General features: G+C 38.5%; 1 protein-coding gene across 6 annotated transcripts in view; it reads left to right on the forward strand.

The window, feature by feature from the left end:
* The window catches only part of exoc6b (exocyst complex component 6B), a 151,625-nt gene that overhangs the window by 26,920 nt on the left and 108,173 nt on the right, over positions 1 to 16,532 (forward strand). For all 6 annotated transcript variants that reach the window (XR_007440184.1, XR_007440183.1, XM_049482157.1 and 3 more), the window contains exons 3-6: positions 747 to 794; positions 1,036 to 1,126; positions 1,886 to 1,931; positions 5,610 to 5,814. Coding sequence is in view for 4 of the 6 variants with exons in the window: in XM_049482157.1 (XP_049338114.1) it covers positions 747 to 794; positions 1,036 to 1,126; positions 1,886 to 1,931; positions 5,610 to 5,814 (390 nt within the window). In the remaining 2 variants the exon portion in view is untranslated. The remainder of the gene's footprint in view (positions 1 to 746; positions 795 to 1,035; positions 1,127 to 1,885; positions 1,932 to 5,609; positions 5,815 to 16,532) is intronic.

A 16,532-nucleotide genomic window follows, 5' to 3' on the forward strand; every position in this document is an offset into this window, starting at 1 on the left:
ACGTATGAATCGTTTGTCGTGTGCAAACAACGTCTGCGATTCATATGCTCACACTGTACAGTCCGACTGACATGCTGTGACATAGGGGCTCACACTGCACGTCAACGCAGCCCAGAGGCAGAACTCTTTCTGTGTACAAGTGCTCGGTTTAGCAGAAAATGTAGAGAAAGTGCATAGCTTTGCTAAATTGTGCCCTGTTGTGCGCTGAAATTCCACGTAAAAAGAAGATGCGTACATGGCCTCGCTGGTCCCTGAGTCAATGTGGATTCTACGGTTTGTCCATTTTACAGAGGAAATTGGAGGTATAATGCTACTTCAGTGTACATGTGTGTATAAAAAGGACTTTAGCTATTACTTCAGAAAAGTGTCTTCATCTATCCAGAAGCAAGAAATATCATATATCCATATGAGAGATGCCTTCACTCCAAAAGAAAGGATTTTTTATGGGTATATTTGCAGTGAATTTTGGGAAACAGGTTGTGACGTTAAGAACTCCGCTCATAAGACATGGCTTACACTGCTTAATCCCTCCTCGCACCAGACTATTCATTCACAGCTTGTTTGGGCAATTAATCGGACATCGCTTCCCCTCTCACATTGTATGACAAACGACACATGATGAAGCTAAAAATTTGACCCGATCATGAAATTCAGTCACATCCGACCATATCGGGCTAAATTGCTTAATTAAATGGAATTTGCTTTATTTTTAATGTATGTTTTCTTTTTTTTTTTCTTGTTTTCAGGGTCAGGTAACAGAGACCAATCAGAAGTTGCAGAGTGATGGCAAGGAGGTATGACTCACCTTACATAAAACATCTGACTGACATTTTAGAACAGTTCTACTGCTAGGTCTACATTATAAAGCTCATTTATACCTTCTATATAAATTAAAATGAACACGTCCATTTCAAATGATTAAAAAGTCACTGCACACATACGGTACATACTTAATGAGCCTTTATCTGTAAATAATTGCATTTTACATGACAGAAAAAAAAGTTTTACAAAGTATATATGTTTTTTCTATTGTAGCTCCTGACGTCAATGGATGAGTTGAGGCAGTGTCGTTTGCAGCAGAGGAACATCGCCACCACCATTGACAAACTCACGCACTGCCTACCAGGTGTGGCCTTCAGAGCTCAGTGTTGTTCAGTTCTTTTAAAAATGACTCTTTTCTAATTGATTTTTACTTGAATAAAAAGTTTTGTTCTTTGTTCAGTATTTCATATATATATATATATATATATATATATATATATATATATATATATATATATATATATATATATATATATATATATAAATATATGTTTGACCAGATACTGTTCAGATATAAAAAAAATGTAAGAAAACTAATGTTGTACTTGTATAAGGAACACACATCCTACCTATTACAAATATTACTTTTAACATTAACCTGAAATCAATACATCAATTTTATTATTATCAGTATTTAATAACACAACAGTGTATGTAATGTAAATATACGCTTGGCTGTGACTTTCACATAAAAAAAAGACCTTGACAAAGGCTTTAATTTAATTTTTTTTAATGTTTGGATTTATTATTATTAGTTTTTTAATATTTTATTGCTAGTGTTTTTTAAGTGATAGAGAAAACTTGATAGAGCTGAACCCACAATAGGGAGAGAGAGAGGGCATTGCAAAAATAATCGTAGACTAGTCACCTAATCAAAAAAATTATTTACTAGCTGATTAGTCGACTAGAAAAATAATCAGAAGCTGCAGCCCTTTTTGCTAGTGTCCTACTTAAATGCTCCATATGCATTCAATTCAATAATCTAGTGACAGTAAATATGGAGGCTGACAAACCGCTCCTGTGCTGTTCTGTTTCTAACACTTCTGCTCTTTTCCTCTTCCAGTGTTAGAAATGTACAGCAGACTACAGGAACAGATGAGGGCCAAAAGGTAAGTGTTTCTGTGTTGTAAAGCCATTTTTTTCTTTTTTCTTTTTGGAGTTGTTCAGTTGATCAGCACTAGGTGGCAGCAGAGATTAAAAGATATAAATAAAACTCAGCTCTCTCTGTATATAAATTAGGCATCACTTATCAACAATTCTTACTTTATTCCCACACTGTGTTATAAGAGAATAACTAAAAGCTTTGCGCGCTAAATCTATTACTAAGAAATAGACTGTATGAACAATGTTATTGGGAAAATGTTCAACTATGTTTTGGTCCATCAGTGACTGATACTATTGACAAAGCTTCTCAGTACAGGTACTGGACAAGCTCTGTGTTTATGCTGTGTTTATGCTCTGTGTGCATTTGCACATCTGTGTGAGCAATGGGTGCAAATTGAAGTAACTGCATTTAGACACATACCATATTTTTTTTTCGCTATAAGGCACACTTAAAATCCTTTATTATTTCCAAAAAATAGTCAGTGATCCTTATAATCCGGTGTGCCTTATATACAAATTTGACCAGTCAGTTTAGTTCGCTAAACTGACTAGGCACTAGATTTTTCACCATTCAGAGGTGAGTATTATCGCCCGTAGCCTGCTGCTAACCCTGGCTAGCACTGCTGGAGCAGCATTAGCCGCTGACTAGGTGCTAGCTCTTTCGCTGTTCAGAGGCAAGTATATCGGACTGTAGTCTGTGTGTTTACTGTGTTAAAAGAAGCAATCTGGGACAAACCATTAGCTAATATAGCCCTGGCTTACCATGACACCCCTGTATTTTACTAGTGTCTCATAATGCACCTTATAATCCAGTGGGCCTAATGTATAAAAATAGACAAAAAATACGCTATTCTGTTATTTAATTTAATTGTGTAAATACAGGTTTGGATAGGCGACGGTTGTAGTTCCAATTTTTAAACATATTTTTAAGTCTTGACTTAATGTGAATATGATGTGATTAGATGTTTAACTAGTTGTGTGGAAGTTGAATTGAACAGTGAGCTCAGCTCTACTTCGTGTGCTTTCCATCAAAATCTTCCATAACCTTCAGTATGACCTGTAGATCAGTCTCGCGTTCAGCGTGACCAGCCAACGGCACTGTTGCTCCACTCAGTCTGAGGATTCAGAGAGATTCAGAGCCAGGGACAGAATGAGGAACTGACGGAGAGACTGATGGCTTGAGCAGACTGGAGATGACCAGTGGAAGGAGTCATGCTGTTGAGGGTTCCTGTCAGACCGAGACAGGCGATCAAAGTAGAAGGAAGTGGCTGGGAATTTTAGGAACTGATGGATAAATAAAAGCTGAAGTAAAGTTCTTTTTAGCTTTATTTTGCATGACACAGTTTAGAATTTATTTATTTATTTATTTTCATTTATCAGCAGTAATAATCCAGTTGTTACATTAAATAACATAGAAATTCAGACAGTTTGGGGCAGCAAAGTTCAGTAACGACAAACAGGCAACAGAATAACCTAGATAATTAAGATAATTCTAAAAAGGAGACCACGTTTGCCCAAATATTTCCAATTTAGGTTAAAAGTTTCTTTGGGGAAAGTCTTCAGGAAACCATAGATTTAGTGATGGGGCCTGTTGAGAAGATCTATTTTAGCTGATAGGTCAAATGTATCATCAAGATGACCAATTAACGATGTAGTAAAGCGCACATAGTGAACTACATGTCAAAAAATTATACTTTTACAGAATTTATTTCCTTCTGAAGTGAGTTCGTTTTGTTATACACTCAAAAAGAATGAAGAGACATCAGTAGTTTTAACTCTTGAAGGCTTGGTGATCAGTGTAAGAATCCTCACCTTTCATTTTGCAATTGTGTTTAAATAAATGACCAAATAAACCATCCTGTATAGCACTTAAGCACTTAGGCTGATACCGTTATTAAATAAAAAGTCTCACGTGATCTAGTCAAGGCCATCGGTTACTCAGAGAAACTGCTTCAGAAATGACGTTCGACTCAGACCCAGATCTACTTTATTTTAATATTTTAGAGCTTTGATTTATTTTAATGATTTGTAATGTAATGTGTGAAAAAGGGTTAAAAGGCTGAAGTAGAGGAACATGTGACAGTTGTGACTTACGTGTTCTTCATGAACAGATTTGGGAATGGTTTAAAGTGTGCTCTCTCTCTCTCTCTCTCTATTTCTCTCTCTATCGCTCAGTTTCGTCCTCGTTCTGACCTGAGGATGAGCGACTCGTAGACTATAAATCTCGTGTCCGTTTTTATTTAATTTATCTTTTCTCTCCGTGTTTCCCTGCCTCCCGCTCCAGCTTGGTTTTGCCATTAGCCCTGGGGTAGTGGAGAGGTCGGCCAGGAGCGGCTCTCTCTCCAGAGCGCAGTGTTGTGTAATGCTGAAAGACTGCATGTGCATCTGCATGCATTCCCAAATGCACAGAGAGTCGACCATTGATTTATGCAGGCGCCCGTGTTTACTGTCTTTAGTTACATAGAATGGATTAAGTAAATAAATCTAAATTACATTTCTAGTGTTTTTGTCCTTTTTACCTAATATTCATATTTAATAAATGCTGGGAAATGACAGAACTGTACTTTTTAAAATGGAAAAAGTTGATTTTTATTGGTAGTGTGTTGTTTTACATAGCAAAGTATCGTGGTAAGAACTTTCATTGTGATCATTGAGACCATGAACTGACTTCACTTGTGTTACTTGTGTTCTCTTGAGTTTCTACTCGTTTGTAGTTGTAGTTATTTATTTATTTAGCATGATATTTAAGTAAACTGCCTAACTGAAGCATGTGTCATATAATACGTGTATGGATTAATGTCACCCAGGAATGTTACCATTCATTTTACACTAAAGAGAGAAGGCTTTAGTGTGTACTGTGTGTTGGGGTTAAAATATTATATTACTGGATGATTAAAGGGAAGAAAGGTAAATTAAAAAGTTAAGATACATATTAAAGAACAGTATCGCCTCTGTCCTTCAAAAAAAACCTCAAAAATCTCCAAAATGAGATCAGTAGAAGGCAAAAAACTTTCGACTATTGCACTCTTCAATGCAAACATATGCATGTTGTGTGTGTTAGCAAACTGTTGCGACAAGGAAACCAGTTGCTATTATCTATTACAAATAAAGCTGGGCAATCAATATGATAGTGGTAATATAATATAATTCAGAGATCTAAAGCGCTGCCACTATGATAAGAAGGTCGCTGGTTGGAATCCCAGTCATGCAGCTTGCTGTAAGCTGCCAGAGCCCTGAAAGAGCACAATTGGCCTTGCTCTCTCTGGGTGGATGGTGCTCTTTCAGTTGCTACTCTTCACCCTTCTATACAGCTGAGTAGCAGCTGAATGGGTGGGATAATCGGCCTAGCTAAATTGGGTAAAAAAAAAAAAAAATGGGAAAGAGAAATGAGAAAATTTTTTTGATAAAATAAGCATATCGAGGAGATAATCAGTGCTTAAAGAAAAATGAAATAAATGTGCATATCATTAAAGAGAGTGTAAAACCTGAATAAAATCACTATGCTATGCTTAAGTGTTTGAGAATCTGCCACTTCTGATTCCTTTTTGTTTTTGTGTGAAAATATTTCTGTAAATACTTTGTGTGTGCCGTGAAAATGAATGCACTCTTAAACTCTTCCTTTTAAATACTCTTAAAAATGTGTCTACGTTGAAAAGCTAAACGTGTGTGTCTGCATGTTTCAGATACTACCCAGCTTTGTGCACGCTGGAACAGCTGGAGCAGAGCTGCCTGCCAAAGGCGGGGGGCTACCGGTTCTGTGCCATCATGGCAGAGAACATCCCGGTCCTCCGCACACACATCAGAGACGTTTCCATGTCAGACCTCAAAGACTTCTTGGAGAGCATACGCAAACATTCAGACAAGATCGGAGAAACGGCCATGAAGCAGGTTGGTTTGTGTGTTTGTGTGTGTTCAGTGCGTTTGCAGGGCTTTTGCAGGGCTTGTTAGGGATTGTAAGGTAGTGTGAACTGTTTTTTAACGTATTAAAGCTAGGGCTGCAACTAATGACTAGATTAATAGTCAAACAATCTGCAGATTATTTGTTCAGTTAGCCAATTAGTTGCAATACTTTTTTTGTCATGCTCTCCATTTGTACTTCCTATTGGCGAGAACAGCTAAACATTTAGGCCCCAAGATCATTTTTGCAGAACATTTTGATACTTTGACATACTTATATTAAACAAAACAAAAATACAAAGTATATTATAGGAAACATTCACAAAGGGTGGATGTTATTTTCAGGAGATTCTAAGATACTTGTAGCGTTATGTATTGTTTTTCACAGCCTGTGCCATCAGGGAAGACCAAATCCATTGATGGAATAACCTGATCATTCAGTATATTCAGGAAGTCAGCTGACCTTTTTGAGCACATACTATTTTTTTTGGTCAGGCAGTGTATTGTATGTAATCAGACTGGTATATCCTGTGAAGCTGAAGTTAGTAGGCAGGATATCATGTTTTTAAGAACTATACCCAGTTCATCCTGTAAGTGAAGTATGTATTCTTCAGCCCCAACTTTAGAAAATTGCAGGTTTCATTCACAGCAATGTTGTAGCTGTCTGATGCTGTGAGTCTCATCATGCTGACCCGTGTGGGTGTCGGTTGGCTGATGTAACAGTAATGGGGTAACAGTTAGTGATCTCCTCCAAACATATTAAGCCATATAGTAACATTGCGTCAGTGGCCGTGAAAAGATGTGCATTGCCGGTTTCATTTGATGCAGTTGTGGAGGTGCCAGGTTCACCTTCCCTGCATGGTTAGCATAGTATGATAAATATTTTATAATGGATTTGTAGCACTATTGGTTCAGTGGATAAAGTTCTGTGTTCTGTGATTACAGGGTTGTGGGTTCAATACCCACATCCACTAAGCTGCCGCTACTGGACCCTTAAATACAAGGCAGTAAATAATTACATTACATTGCATTATATTTGGAAGATGCTTTTATTCAAAGTACTTTCATTTAATTATGTACATTAGCAATAGAGGACATACAAGTTCAACATTTTTAGGCAGGCCTAAAGAAGGCTAAAGGGAAATAGTGGGATAGGGGAGAAAAGGAAAGGGAAAAAGAAACTGAGGTTAGAAGAAGTGACCATAGTGGTACTTTTTAGCAAAACCCTTTACAGTGGCGCAAAAAGGGGATATGCAGCGTATGCGACGCATGGGGGCTCTGCACTAGAGGGGGCGCCAAATCGATGCCGGAAAATTATTTCTAGTCAGCATTTTCTGTAAGAGCTGTTTGTTTATGTATGATAATAAACATTGGCGTTGCCTGGCCTGGGCTTATGGGGCTTTAGCCCCGAAAACATTTCCAGTAGCCCCGAATCGTTTCACTCAGTTCAGCTGTATTATTAATGAGGAGACAGGCCACTGTCCACTGTGAATGTAAAATCTCTTGACGCGAATCACTGAGCCAGTTCAAGGATAAAGTTGGGTTGCCAACGCTGTTTTTATATTACGTAACTGATATTCTGCATCTACAAATAATTTTGGGGGAGGGGGGGTATGCAGTATGTTTGCTTACACCTCAAAAAGTATGCAGTTGCACCCCTGACCCCTTATATTGAATGCGTTCAGCTACTTTCGAATGCATTCAGCTACAGTCTAGTCCCTGTAGATAAGTATAGCCAATAGAATAGGACTCTCTAGAGCAGACAAACATGAATCTGGTGCTATTGGCACTATGTCTAATGCCAATAAAACATGGGCTTGATAGAGTGGTATAAATCCCTTCATCACTCAGGTGTGGCACAGTTGATCCACTTTCTTTCAGGATGAGGTGGGGTGATGATTAGCCAACATCCTAACCTCACGAACTCTTGCCTAGTTCTTGTTGCTTAAAGCAATCAAATCCTCACAGCAATACTCCAAAATCTAGTAGAAATTAATACCTAGAGAGTAGAGGTGATTGTTCTTTTTATTTTATTATTATTTAAAAAGAAAAAAAGGAATAAATGAGCTGGTGTCCCGGTACTTTTGTCCATACACACAATATGCTTAACTTTAAAAATTATAATAAAATTACAAACACAGGCCTAAAAGGGTTGACCCCAGATTTAGGTCACTGAAGGAAGGGTAGAAGCTGGGCTACTGTTGTGGTTTATGAAATTCATTTTCTTTTCTTTTTTTTTTATTTCCAATCCTTATCTCTGTTCCTATCTTCTAATTTATTGGACACAGAACTTCCAACCTGTTGTGAATTAAAGGCTGATTTGGGTTGCATTAACCTCACGCTAGAGGACAGTTGCACTGCAGAAAGTGTGTGTGTGTGCGTGTGTGTACACAAGGGCCCTACTTCAAGGACAAAACTGCAGAGTTAAGGAAAAGACTGAGGGAACTCACATATGAGAGAAATTGAGCTGACTTTTCAGTGGAATGCAGAAAGTCCTGCTTCGTTTTACTGGTTATTAGTCCAAGATGAAGAACATGGAGCCATTTCAAATGCCGAAAAGGCACCAAGTCCCCAAGCCTCTTAGAATGCATGTTCTTTCTTTCTTTCTTTCTTTCTTTCTTTCTTTCTTTCTTTCTTTCTTTCTTTCTTTCTTTCTTTCTTTCTTTCTTTCTTTCTTTCTTTCTTTCTTTCCTCTCCCTCTCTCCCACCCCTCAATTCTTTTTAGGAATTATCTCTGTGTTCCTGTCCTCTCCTCACTGCTTCTCTTTTTCCCTCTCTTTTTCTGTCCTAATCACTACCAGTTCTGCTCATTATGGAGCAGTTGCTTTTCCCAGTAAACAAACAGTGTGGCACAGCAGACGCCAAGACGATGTCGCAGGAGGGTTCGCATGCTCGTCTCAGCGGGAGAGCGAAAGCTGTGTGTGGTGTTGTGGTCAGATTGTGGGTTCTAGTCTAGCGGGTGCACATACTTTCATTAAATCAGTAGTTTGGAGAAAAGTCAGAATTTCCAATCATCCTTATACATAATCAATAAGCCCAGATCAAGACCAAGTTCAGCCCTGCAGTTTTGTATTGGAGCTGCTCGGCTAAAGTAGCTAGTGTAATTATGGTAGTAATTTGCATTAAAACCTATTAGCAATGGGCAAATTGTAGGCCTAAATAATGATGATAATCATGATAAACTGTCTTGCCTGAGCATCTACACATCATATTGTGATACTGTTACTTATACATTAATAATGCTCTAAATCAAATTGGTCCTACAAATTCAATAATAATTATTAAAGGAGAGCTGTAACAAAAATAACAGAGCGAGGTAAAGTGTTTGCAGTTTTATTTTAGATTTTTAGTCAGTAGCTAAGCTTCTCCTGCCTTCTTTATAGTTTGAATGCTGTTACAGTGAAACTACAATAAGATTTACACAGACATTTATATGAACTACATTTTCTATTATAGCCCATTTCCGTGTTATACCCCAAGTTAGCACAGTTCACATGGATCTAAAAAAATTATGTCTCTGACCTGCTTTGGTAAAAATACAGTGCACAAGTCTTTAGGCTTGACTAAATGCAGCATTCTTCAGTAAAAAAAAAGTAGGTAGGTTTTAGTACACTGTACAATTTATAAGTTGATTTTTTATTTTTTTAGCAGATCATGTAAATAAAACTGTTTTTTCAAGTTTTGTTTATTGATGTCTACAATTTTAGTACACTTAAACACAGTTTTATTTCAAATAACATTGTAAAATTTAATTTGCACGTTGTTAACTTATATTACCAATGTTAATGTAACAATTGGTTCCTGGCATTATTTTTGGTGGGAAAGACTACACACTGATGGCGAGGTGTATATCAGGAACCAATAGTCAAGATAAAGAGGTTAATATGGTGTTAGATTAGGGCGCACCGGATTGTAAGGTGCATGTAGCAACACTAGTAAGGATGCCTACATCGAAGTTAGTAAGGGTGTCACCATGTTTCCCTTATAATGGGAAAGCAGGGGTAAGTGTCTAAACTGTAATTCTTAAAAAAAAAAAAAAATATATATATATATATATATATATTTTTTTTTTAAGTCAAATGTGTCAGATTTATCTCCTGAAAACAGTTACGGTTTACAGTAAGCTTAGATTTCCAATATTTTGTCTTAAGGGTGAGTTTTCAGTGATGCTTCTCCAGCATTAAGGCTGGGTGCAGCAGCATTAGCATTTGCCCCTGGATGTAAATGCTGCCCGATAGTGCTAGATAGAGAAACCCTGAATGCTCTGGTAACTCATGGTACTATCAACTGTCGGTTTGTACAATGTAGCTTGTTTTAACATGGCAAACACGCAGACTACAGTCCAATATACTCACCTCTGAACAGCGAAAATGCTAGCCATTTGATTAGCGGCTAATGCTAACTCGCCCTCATAACGCTGTTCTTTAGCAGACTGGCTTTACTGCTCCTTAATACCTGACTGGTAGAATTCATACAAAAGGCGCACTGTCGATTATGAAATGAGTAAAGTTTACTTATTTTATTTAAGGAAGTAGTGATTTAACCTTTTACAGTGTAGGGCAGCTAGCGGACTCTCTGGAGAGTGCTGTGTCTGATCTACTCATACCAGCTCAACACACACTAACACACATCACCATACCAGCGTCACTGCAGTGCTGAGAATAAATGCCCCACCACCCATATAATACAGTTCTGCTACTGATATTGTTGCTAATGGATACATCTGAACAGTATTTGCTTCTTCTCAGGTTGTGGGTGAAGTTACTCAGTTGAAGAGTCAGGGTAATTGTATTGTCTTCTCTTGTAATACGAAAAAGGAGCAAAAATCACAAAAGCATGTTTCTCTTTTTTATGTAGCCAAGAAGAGACTAAAAGGGTTGGCTAATTTCATGGTTTGTGAGTTGGTAGACACTCCAGCTACTCAAATATCCATGCAAAAGTGTGTTTTTGATCATGTGTCCCTGTATAAAGTCTGTATAAAGGATTCCTACTTTCTTGCTAGTTTCCAGTAACGTATTTGAGGATTATTGAAAGCTTATATAAGAAGCTGGTCCACCATCACGGCGCTGTTGTTCTTGTCTTGTCATGTGTCAATTTAATCCTGATCTAAAATACTTTCCCACATGGATGTTTGGCTTCTTTAGAAAGTGTTTAGACAGAGTTCTGCCACAAATGGTTATTTTCAAGATGTTGAGACAGACTACAGTTTAATAAATCAAACGGTGGGGACATGATCGGACATTTCAAAAAAGTGGTAAGGACTTGTCTCCAGTGTCCTGCTATAATATATAATCAATAGTGACAGCCCTAATCCCTTGTTTGATATTCAGTCTTTCCACTCACATCTGCACTGTGTTTGTAACACTCTGTTCTCGTACATTTCCCATATCGATGAGTAGCTGCTGGACCCTTTGTGAAAATTCATTTTGATGAACTGGACACCTCGCTGTGGATCTGCTAACTTATGTAACTGAGTGCAGGGGTCTTTTCATCACTTCCCTAACAACATATTGTTCTAGCTTCGTTTCACTGACGTAGAGGACCACTAGCTGCAGAGACGCGCTTGGTTGACGTCCATCGACCTCAGCTGTGTTACTGTGCTGTTTGGGCCATTTCTGCTGCTGCTGCGTCTATCTGGAGGACTCCTGCATTTCATTATTATATTATGAATGCATGGGTGTGTGTTTGTGTGTGTTTGTGTTTGTACGCAAGGATGTGTGCTTGTCATCGGTTGCCAGTGTTCTTCCTCCATCTTGAAGGGACTATTGCTTCACACTGTCTGTATCGGGCGAGTGGAGATGGAAGACGTGTTACTGCAACCACAATCTCACGCCCACAGAAAGCACTGTGGGATAATCTGCGTCCACAGCTGGGGAAGGATGGAGTGGCGGGAGAGCGACGAGGGGATTGCGAAAGACAATATGAAGAATAGGGATCGGTTATGAAGAACAGCCCCTGTTCACGTTTAAAAGTACCGCTGTGACCATGGGTTCACAATATGCACAATATAACGTCTTCCAGAAAGGGCTGTTATGATTATGGAATTAAACTCAAATCTGCAAAATAATCAATCAAATTGGCCTTCTCTGTGAACCTCCAGTCAGAAGTTGAGAACCATTGTATTATGCATATTTTAGTTTAGTTTAACTAGTCTATATCAGGTTTAGATTACGTTTAAAATAAATTAATGCAATATATATATTTTTTTCTTGGACATGTACAGACAAAAGTATTGTTGCAGTAATTAGGTAATTGACTTATTGTACACTATAATAATAAGCGATGCCACTGTGATTGCGAGATCCTTGATTCAAACCCAGGTCATGCAGCTTGCGGTCAGCTGCCAGAGCCTTGAGAAAGGACAACTGGCCTTGCTCTCTCTGAGTGGGTAGATGGTGCTCTTTCCCCTCATCACTCCTAGGGTGATGTCGATCATGTCTGATGTATTAGAACCAAGTAGCTAGTGATAGGGGATATACAGCTGGCTAGCAGCTTAATGGTGGGCCAATTGGCCTAGCTAAATTGGAGAGAAAAAAATATAAATAATTACAGTTGTTATTGTTACTATTATTTTTGGGACAATACAGGGCCAAAAGTCCCAAGACACCCTTTTATGTCCGAAACAAAATATGGCGGTCATGTTCCGGTCATGGACCTAAAAGATAGACCCCCTCACCCATCACCTGCTGGGGTATTAATACTCTGTCATTTTGTCCGTTTGTTTTTTCCTTTTGATGCACACTTTAGATGGTCCAATATTTTTTTTATGACTGGTCAAGCAGTGGTATTCAAAAAGAATTTGTCCTTCTTATTTTGCAGTAACTGTCTCGACTGTCCATTGAAGACTTTCTTGTAGATTTTAGAGCATTGCTTTGAGGATTTTATTGTTTACCACCCCACCCCAACTCATGCCCATCTCCCTAACTGTTTTTTTATGATCTGAGCAACAGTATTAAAGGAGTAATATTCACCCTTAAACTGTGACTTTTATTTATAACACCTAGTGGTACTCAAAGCAATAGTGTGATATTTTATCATATTGTGATATGTTTTCTTATTGTATCGACAGTATGCGGTCCTAATATGAATTGAATTAATTGAATTATTATAGTTTCTTGAAAAAGAGACCCAGACCTCACTGCGTTAAAATGTACTTCACATTATGCTGTTTATACTAATTGCGGAATTACAGTATATTGTATTGACCAAAATTAGAAAAATATGTTGTAATATACATTTTGGCCATATCGTCTAGTCTCCAGCTGTTTGTTTTAATGGATCTTTCTACCTGTTTGGTCTTCCTCATTTTGTGGGATGCGGTGCGTCTGTACTCATCTATTTCTCTGGTAATTTATTACTCTTCATTGCGGCTCAGTAGTGCGTTCTATCAGCAATACTGACTGTATTAATGATATTTGGGCTGCTGTAGTGCTTTTACCTCTTATTGAATGATATCCACAGTGTCCTCCACATTTCTTGAGGTCTCATTACACTCAGTACACTGCACAGGATTAGCCTAAGTATGATTTATGTTGCTATCTGTTGTAATTGCAGTATATGCAGTATATGAAAATATGTTAGGATGACCTTGATGGTGGTGAGGACAGGCCAGAGATTTATATCTTTTTTGGAACGTGTGAATGTGACACTCTGGAATATCCATGGAAACTCATCTGGAACATCTGTTGTCAGTCAGGATGCCTCTTGTTTGTATGTTGTCTCTCTGACGCTCGTATAGCAGCACACACGATTCCCGAACAATGTATTGCGCAAATTCGGTTGCGGTTTCTCACTAGTTGTGTACTTTTTCATATCCAAGCATGAATCTGACCTTCACTTGTCTGCTAGACTGTAAACAAACATATCAACTCATATAAGTGTGTAGTATTGATCACACGTTCATTTGGTCTGGGATGTGATTGGACGGGCCATGCGCCAGAGGGATAATGAAACACTTGAACGCTAAGCACTGGCTGATGTGCTTTTAATTAAACACTTTCTGAGGTGTCTGAACTAACCTCTTGGTGGCCTCTGGCTGAGGCCGGCTTACAGCGTTAAGCCGCTCTCCCTCGAACCGCACTGTCAGCGTTTGTCGCACTTAAGCTCACATTCTCAGCCACACACTGGCAGACAGATATCCATATCAGGATTTGCTGAGTTTTCTAATTGGCACCGGTCAGCGCTCAGTCAGCCACATGCATTACCGTCAGAGTTCAGAAGGTGACGGGCTGAACTCCATCCCGCTCGGCTTTGTCCCCCATCTGTGGTCACATCTGAGCCAGATTTCTTCTTGAGCTACCGCGATGCCTCTCTGGCATGCGCCCTGAGCCGCTGGCTTTAGCTGCTGAGATGATAACGTCTGCATGTAGGTCAAGACATCAGCTGCACTTCACTGGCTCACACGGCTAAGTCTGGACTAGACCCGTCTCCTCCAGCTCCTTTCTGGGCAGCATAACTCCACTTGAACACTTGATCACTTGAACGTGCTGCACAAGACAATAGTTGTGCTCTGGACCTTGTCCCTGTACTCCCTGTTCTAAACAAGAGCTTGGGAAGTGTGTTAAATCAGTTAAATCAGTAGTTCAGTGATGAATCATCCCGATTTATCCTCTTTTCTGCTTGTCAAAAGGTGTGATAAAGTTAAAGATCACTCCTGTTTTTTTTACAGTTTAAGTTTCCACCCACCCACCCACTTTCAAAAGTTTATTTCTCCTGCCTTTGAGTTAAAATGTCCCATTAGTTCATATTAAATGGTTTATGTTTGTATTGTAATCAACGTGGATGCTGTCAGAGTTAGTTACTGCTCCTAAAGCAGCTAGCTATGATAATCCAACATTAAAAGGTGGTTTAAAGGCTATTTCAAGCTTAGCCAGCTAGATTTCAAACACAAAACCAAAATGTAGGAGTGCTGTGGGGAAACAGCTACCTTCTAAAAAGAAAAGCTGTGTCTGTATGTCTTCTCTTCTCATTTTGTAAAGGGGAAACTCTGGTGGGGCAGACACGTCAGGTGCTGTGAGGCTGTTAGAAAAGATGCTAGTTTAAGGGCTAATCTAAGAGCATAGGAGCACATTTGATGTGTATAGTGGGTAAACCTCAAAAGCATGATATTTATATATGTATATATTTAGATATATATTTCTTTTAATTTTTTTTCCCCCACAGAATAGTAAGAGCAGATGTATGGTCATACACAGAGAACACAGGATATCTGCCCAATATAATACATTTCATTGCAGTTTTGGATACAGAAAGCACATTATTAATACGACCTGTTGAATGAATGATTCCTGTATTTATATTATGGCAGCATATACAGGTGCATCTCAGAAAATTAGAATATCATGGAAAAGTTTTAGTAATTCAGTTCAAAATGTGAACACATATATATTATATAGATGTGTTGCACACAGAGTGATCTATTTTAGGCGTTTATTTCTTTTATTGTTGATAATTATGGCTTACAGCCAATTAAAACCCAGAAATCAGTGTTTTAGAAAATTTGAATATTATATAAGACCGATTGGTACTTTTGGCAGTGTGGGCAGTGTGCCAAATCCTGCTGGAAAATGAAATCTGCATCTCTATAAAAGTTGTCAGCAGAGGGAAACATGAAGTGCTGTAAGATTTTATAGAAAAACACAGCAGATGACATGGAATGTCTCCATCAGTAAATTTCTCCAGCATTTCATATGGAAATCAAAGGAAGGACTCAAGGAGGAAGAGTGGAGAGAGACACAGTCCAAGCTGCTTGAGGTCCAGTGTGAAGTTTCCACAATCAGTGATGGTTTGGAGAGACATGTCATCTGCTGGTGTTGATCCACTGTGTGTGTTTTATATCAAGTATAAAGTCAGTGCAGCGTTTTTTTCCCCCAGAACATCTTACAGCACTTCATGCTTCCCTCTGCTGACAACTTCTATGGAGATTTATGGAGATTTCATTTTCCAGCAGGACACGGCACACTGCCCACACTGCCAAAAGTACCAGTTGGTTTTATATAATATTCAAATTTTCAAAAACACTGATTTTTGGGTTTTCATTAGCTATAAGCCAAAATCATCAATAAAAAAAAATAAATGCTTAAAATAGATCACTCTGTGTTTAATACATCTATATAACATATGAGTTTCACATTTTGAACTGAATTACTGAAATAAAGTAACTTTTCAATGATATTCTAATTTTTTTAGATGCTTTCAGTAGTGGGTAGATGGTGCTCTCTCCTCTCATTACTGACACACAAAGTAATGTTGGTCAGCACATGCATCTTTTAGCTGATGTATCGAAGCCAGGTCTCCAGTAACATAAAATTTTAGGTAGAAATTGAGACAATCTCCAACAGCCTTCCAGAATAATAGATTCAAATAAATGATCAGTTAGTTGTTGTTCTCTCACATCATGGAACCTTAATTTATTTCAGTTTATTTTAATTACTGCAGATTGGAGTGTGAAAAACTTTTCTCTGTTCCTTTTCGCACTTGTCCTCTAAGTGGCAGCAGAGCGCAGGGGATGGTCTGGTTTCTGTAGGGTACTCTGATGTCTCCTACAGAGGTGGAATGTTGGCAGTGGGCTTAACCGAGATTTAAACCCCAGTAACCTCCTAAGAAAGTCGCTGTCCAGCCTTCACTTGCCAAAGCCCCACATTCCTCCTGTTAAAGTTTGTTTTCTTGCATGTCTTTGAGTCCTGTACGGTTTGTCATCTTGGTGCGTG

This window comes from Astyanax mexicanus, chromosome 8 (genome assembly GCF_023375975.1).
Source record: "Astyanax mexicanus isolate ESR-SI-001 chromosome 8, AstMex3_surface, whole genome shotgun sequence".
Lineage (NCBI taxonomy): Eukaryota > Metazoa > Chordata > Actinopteri > Characiformes > Acestrorhamphidae > Astyanax > Astyanax mexicanus.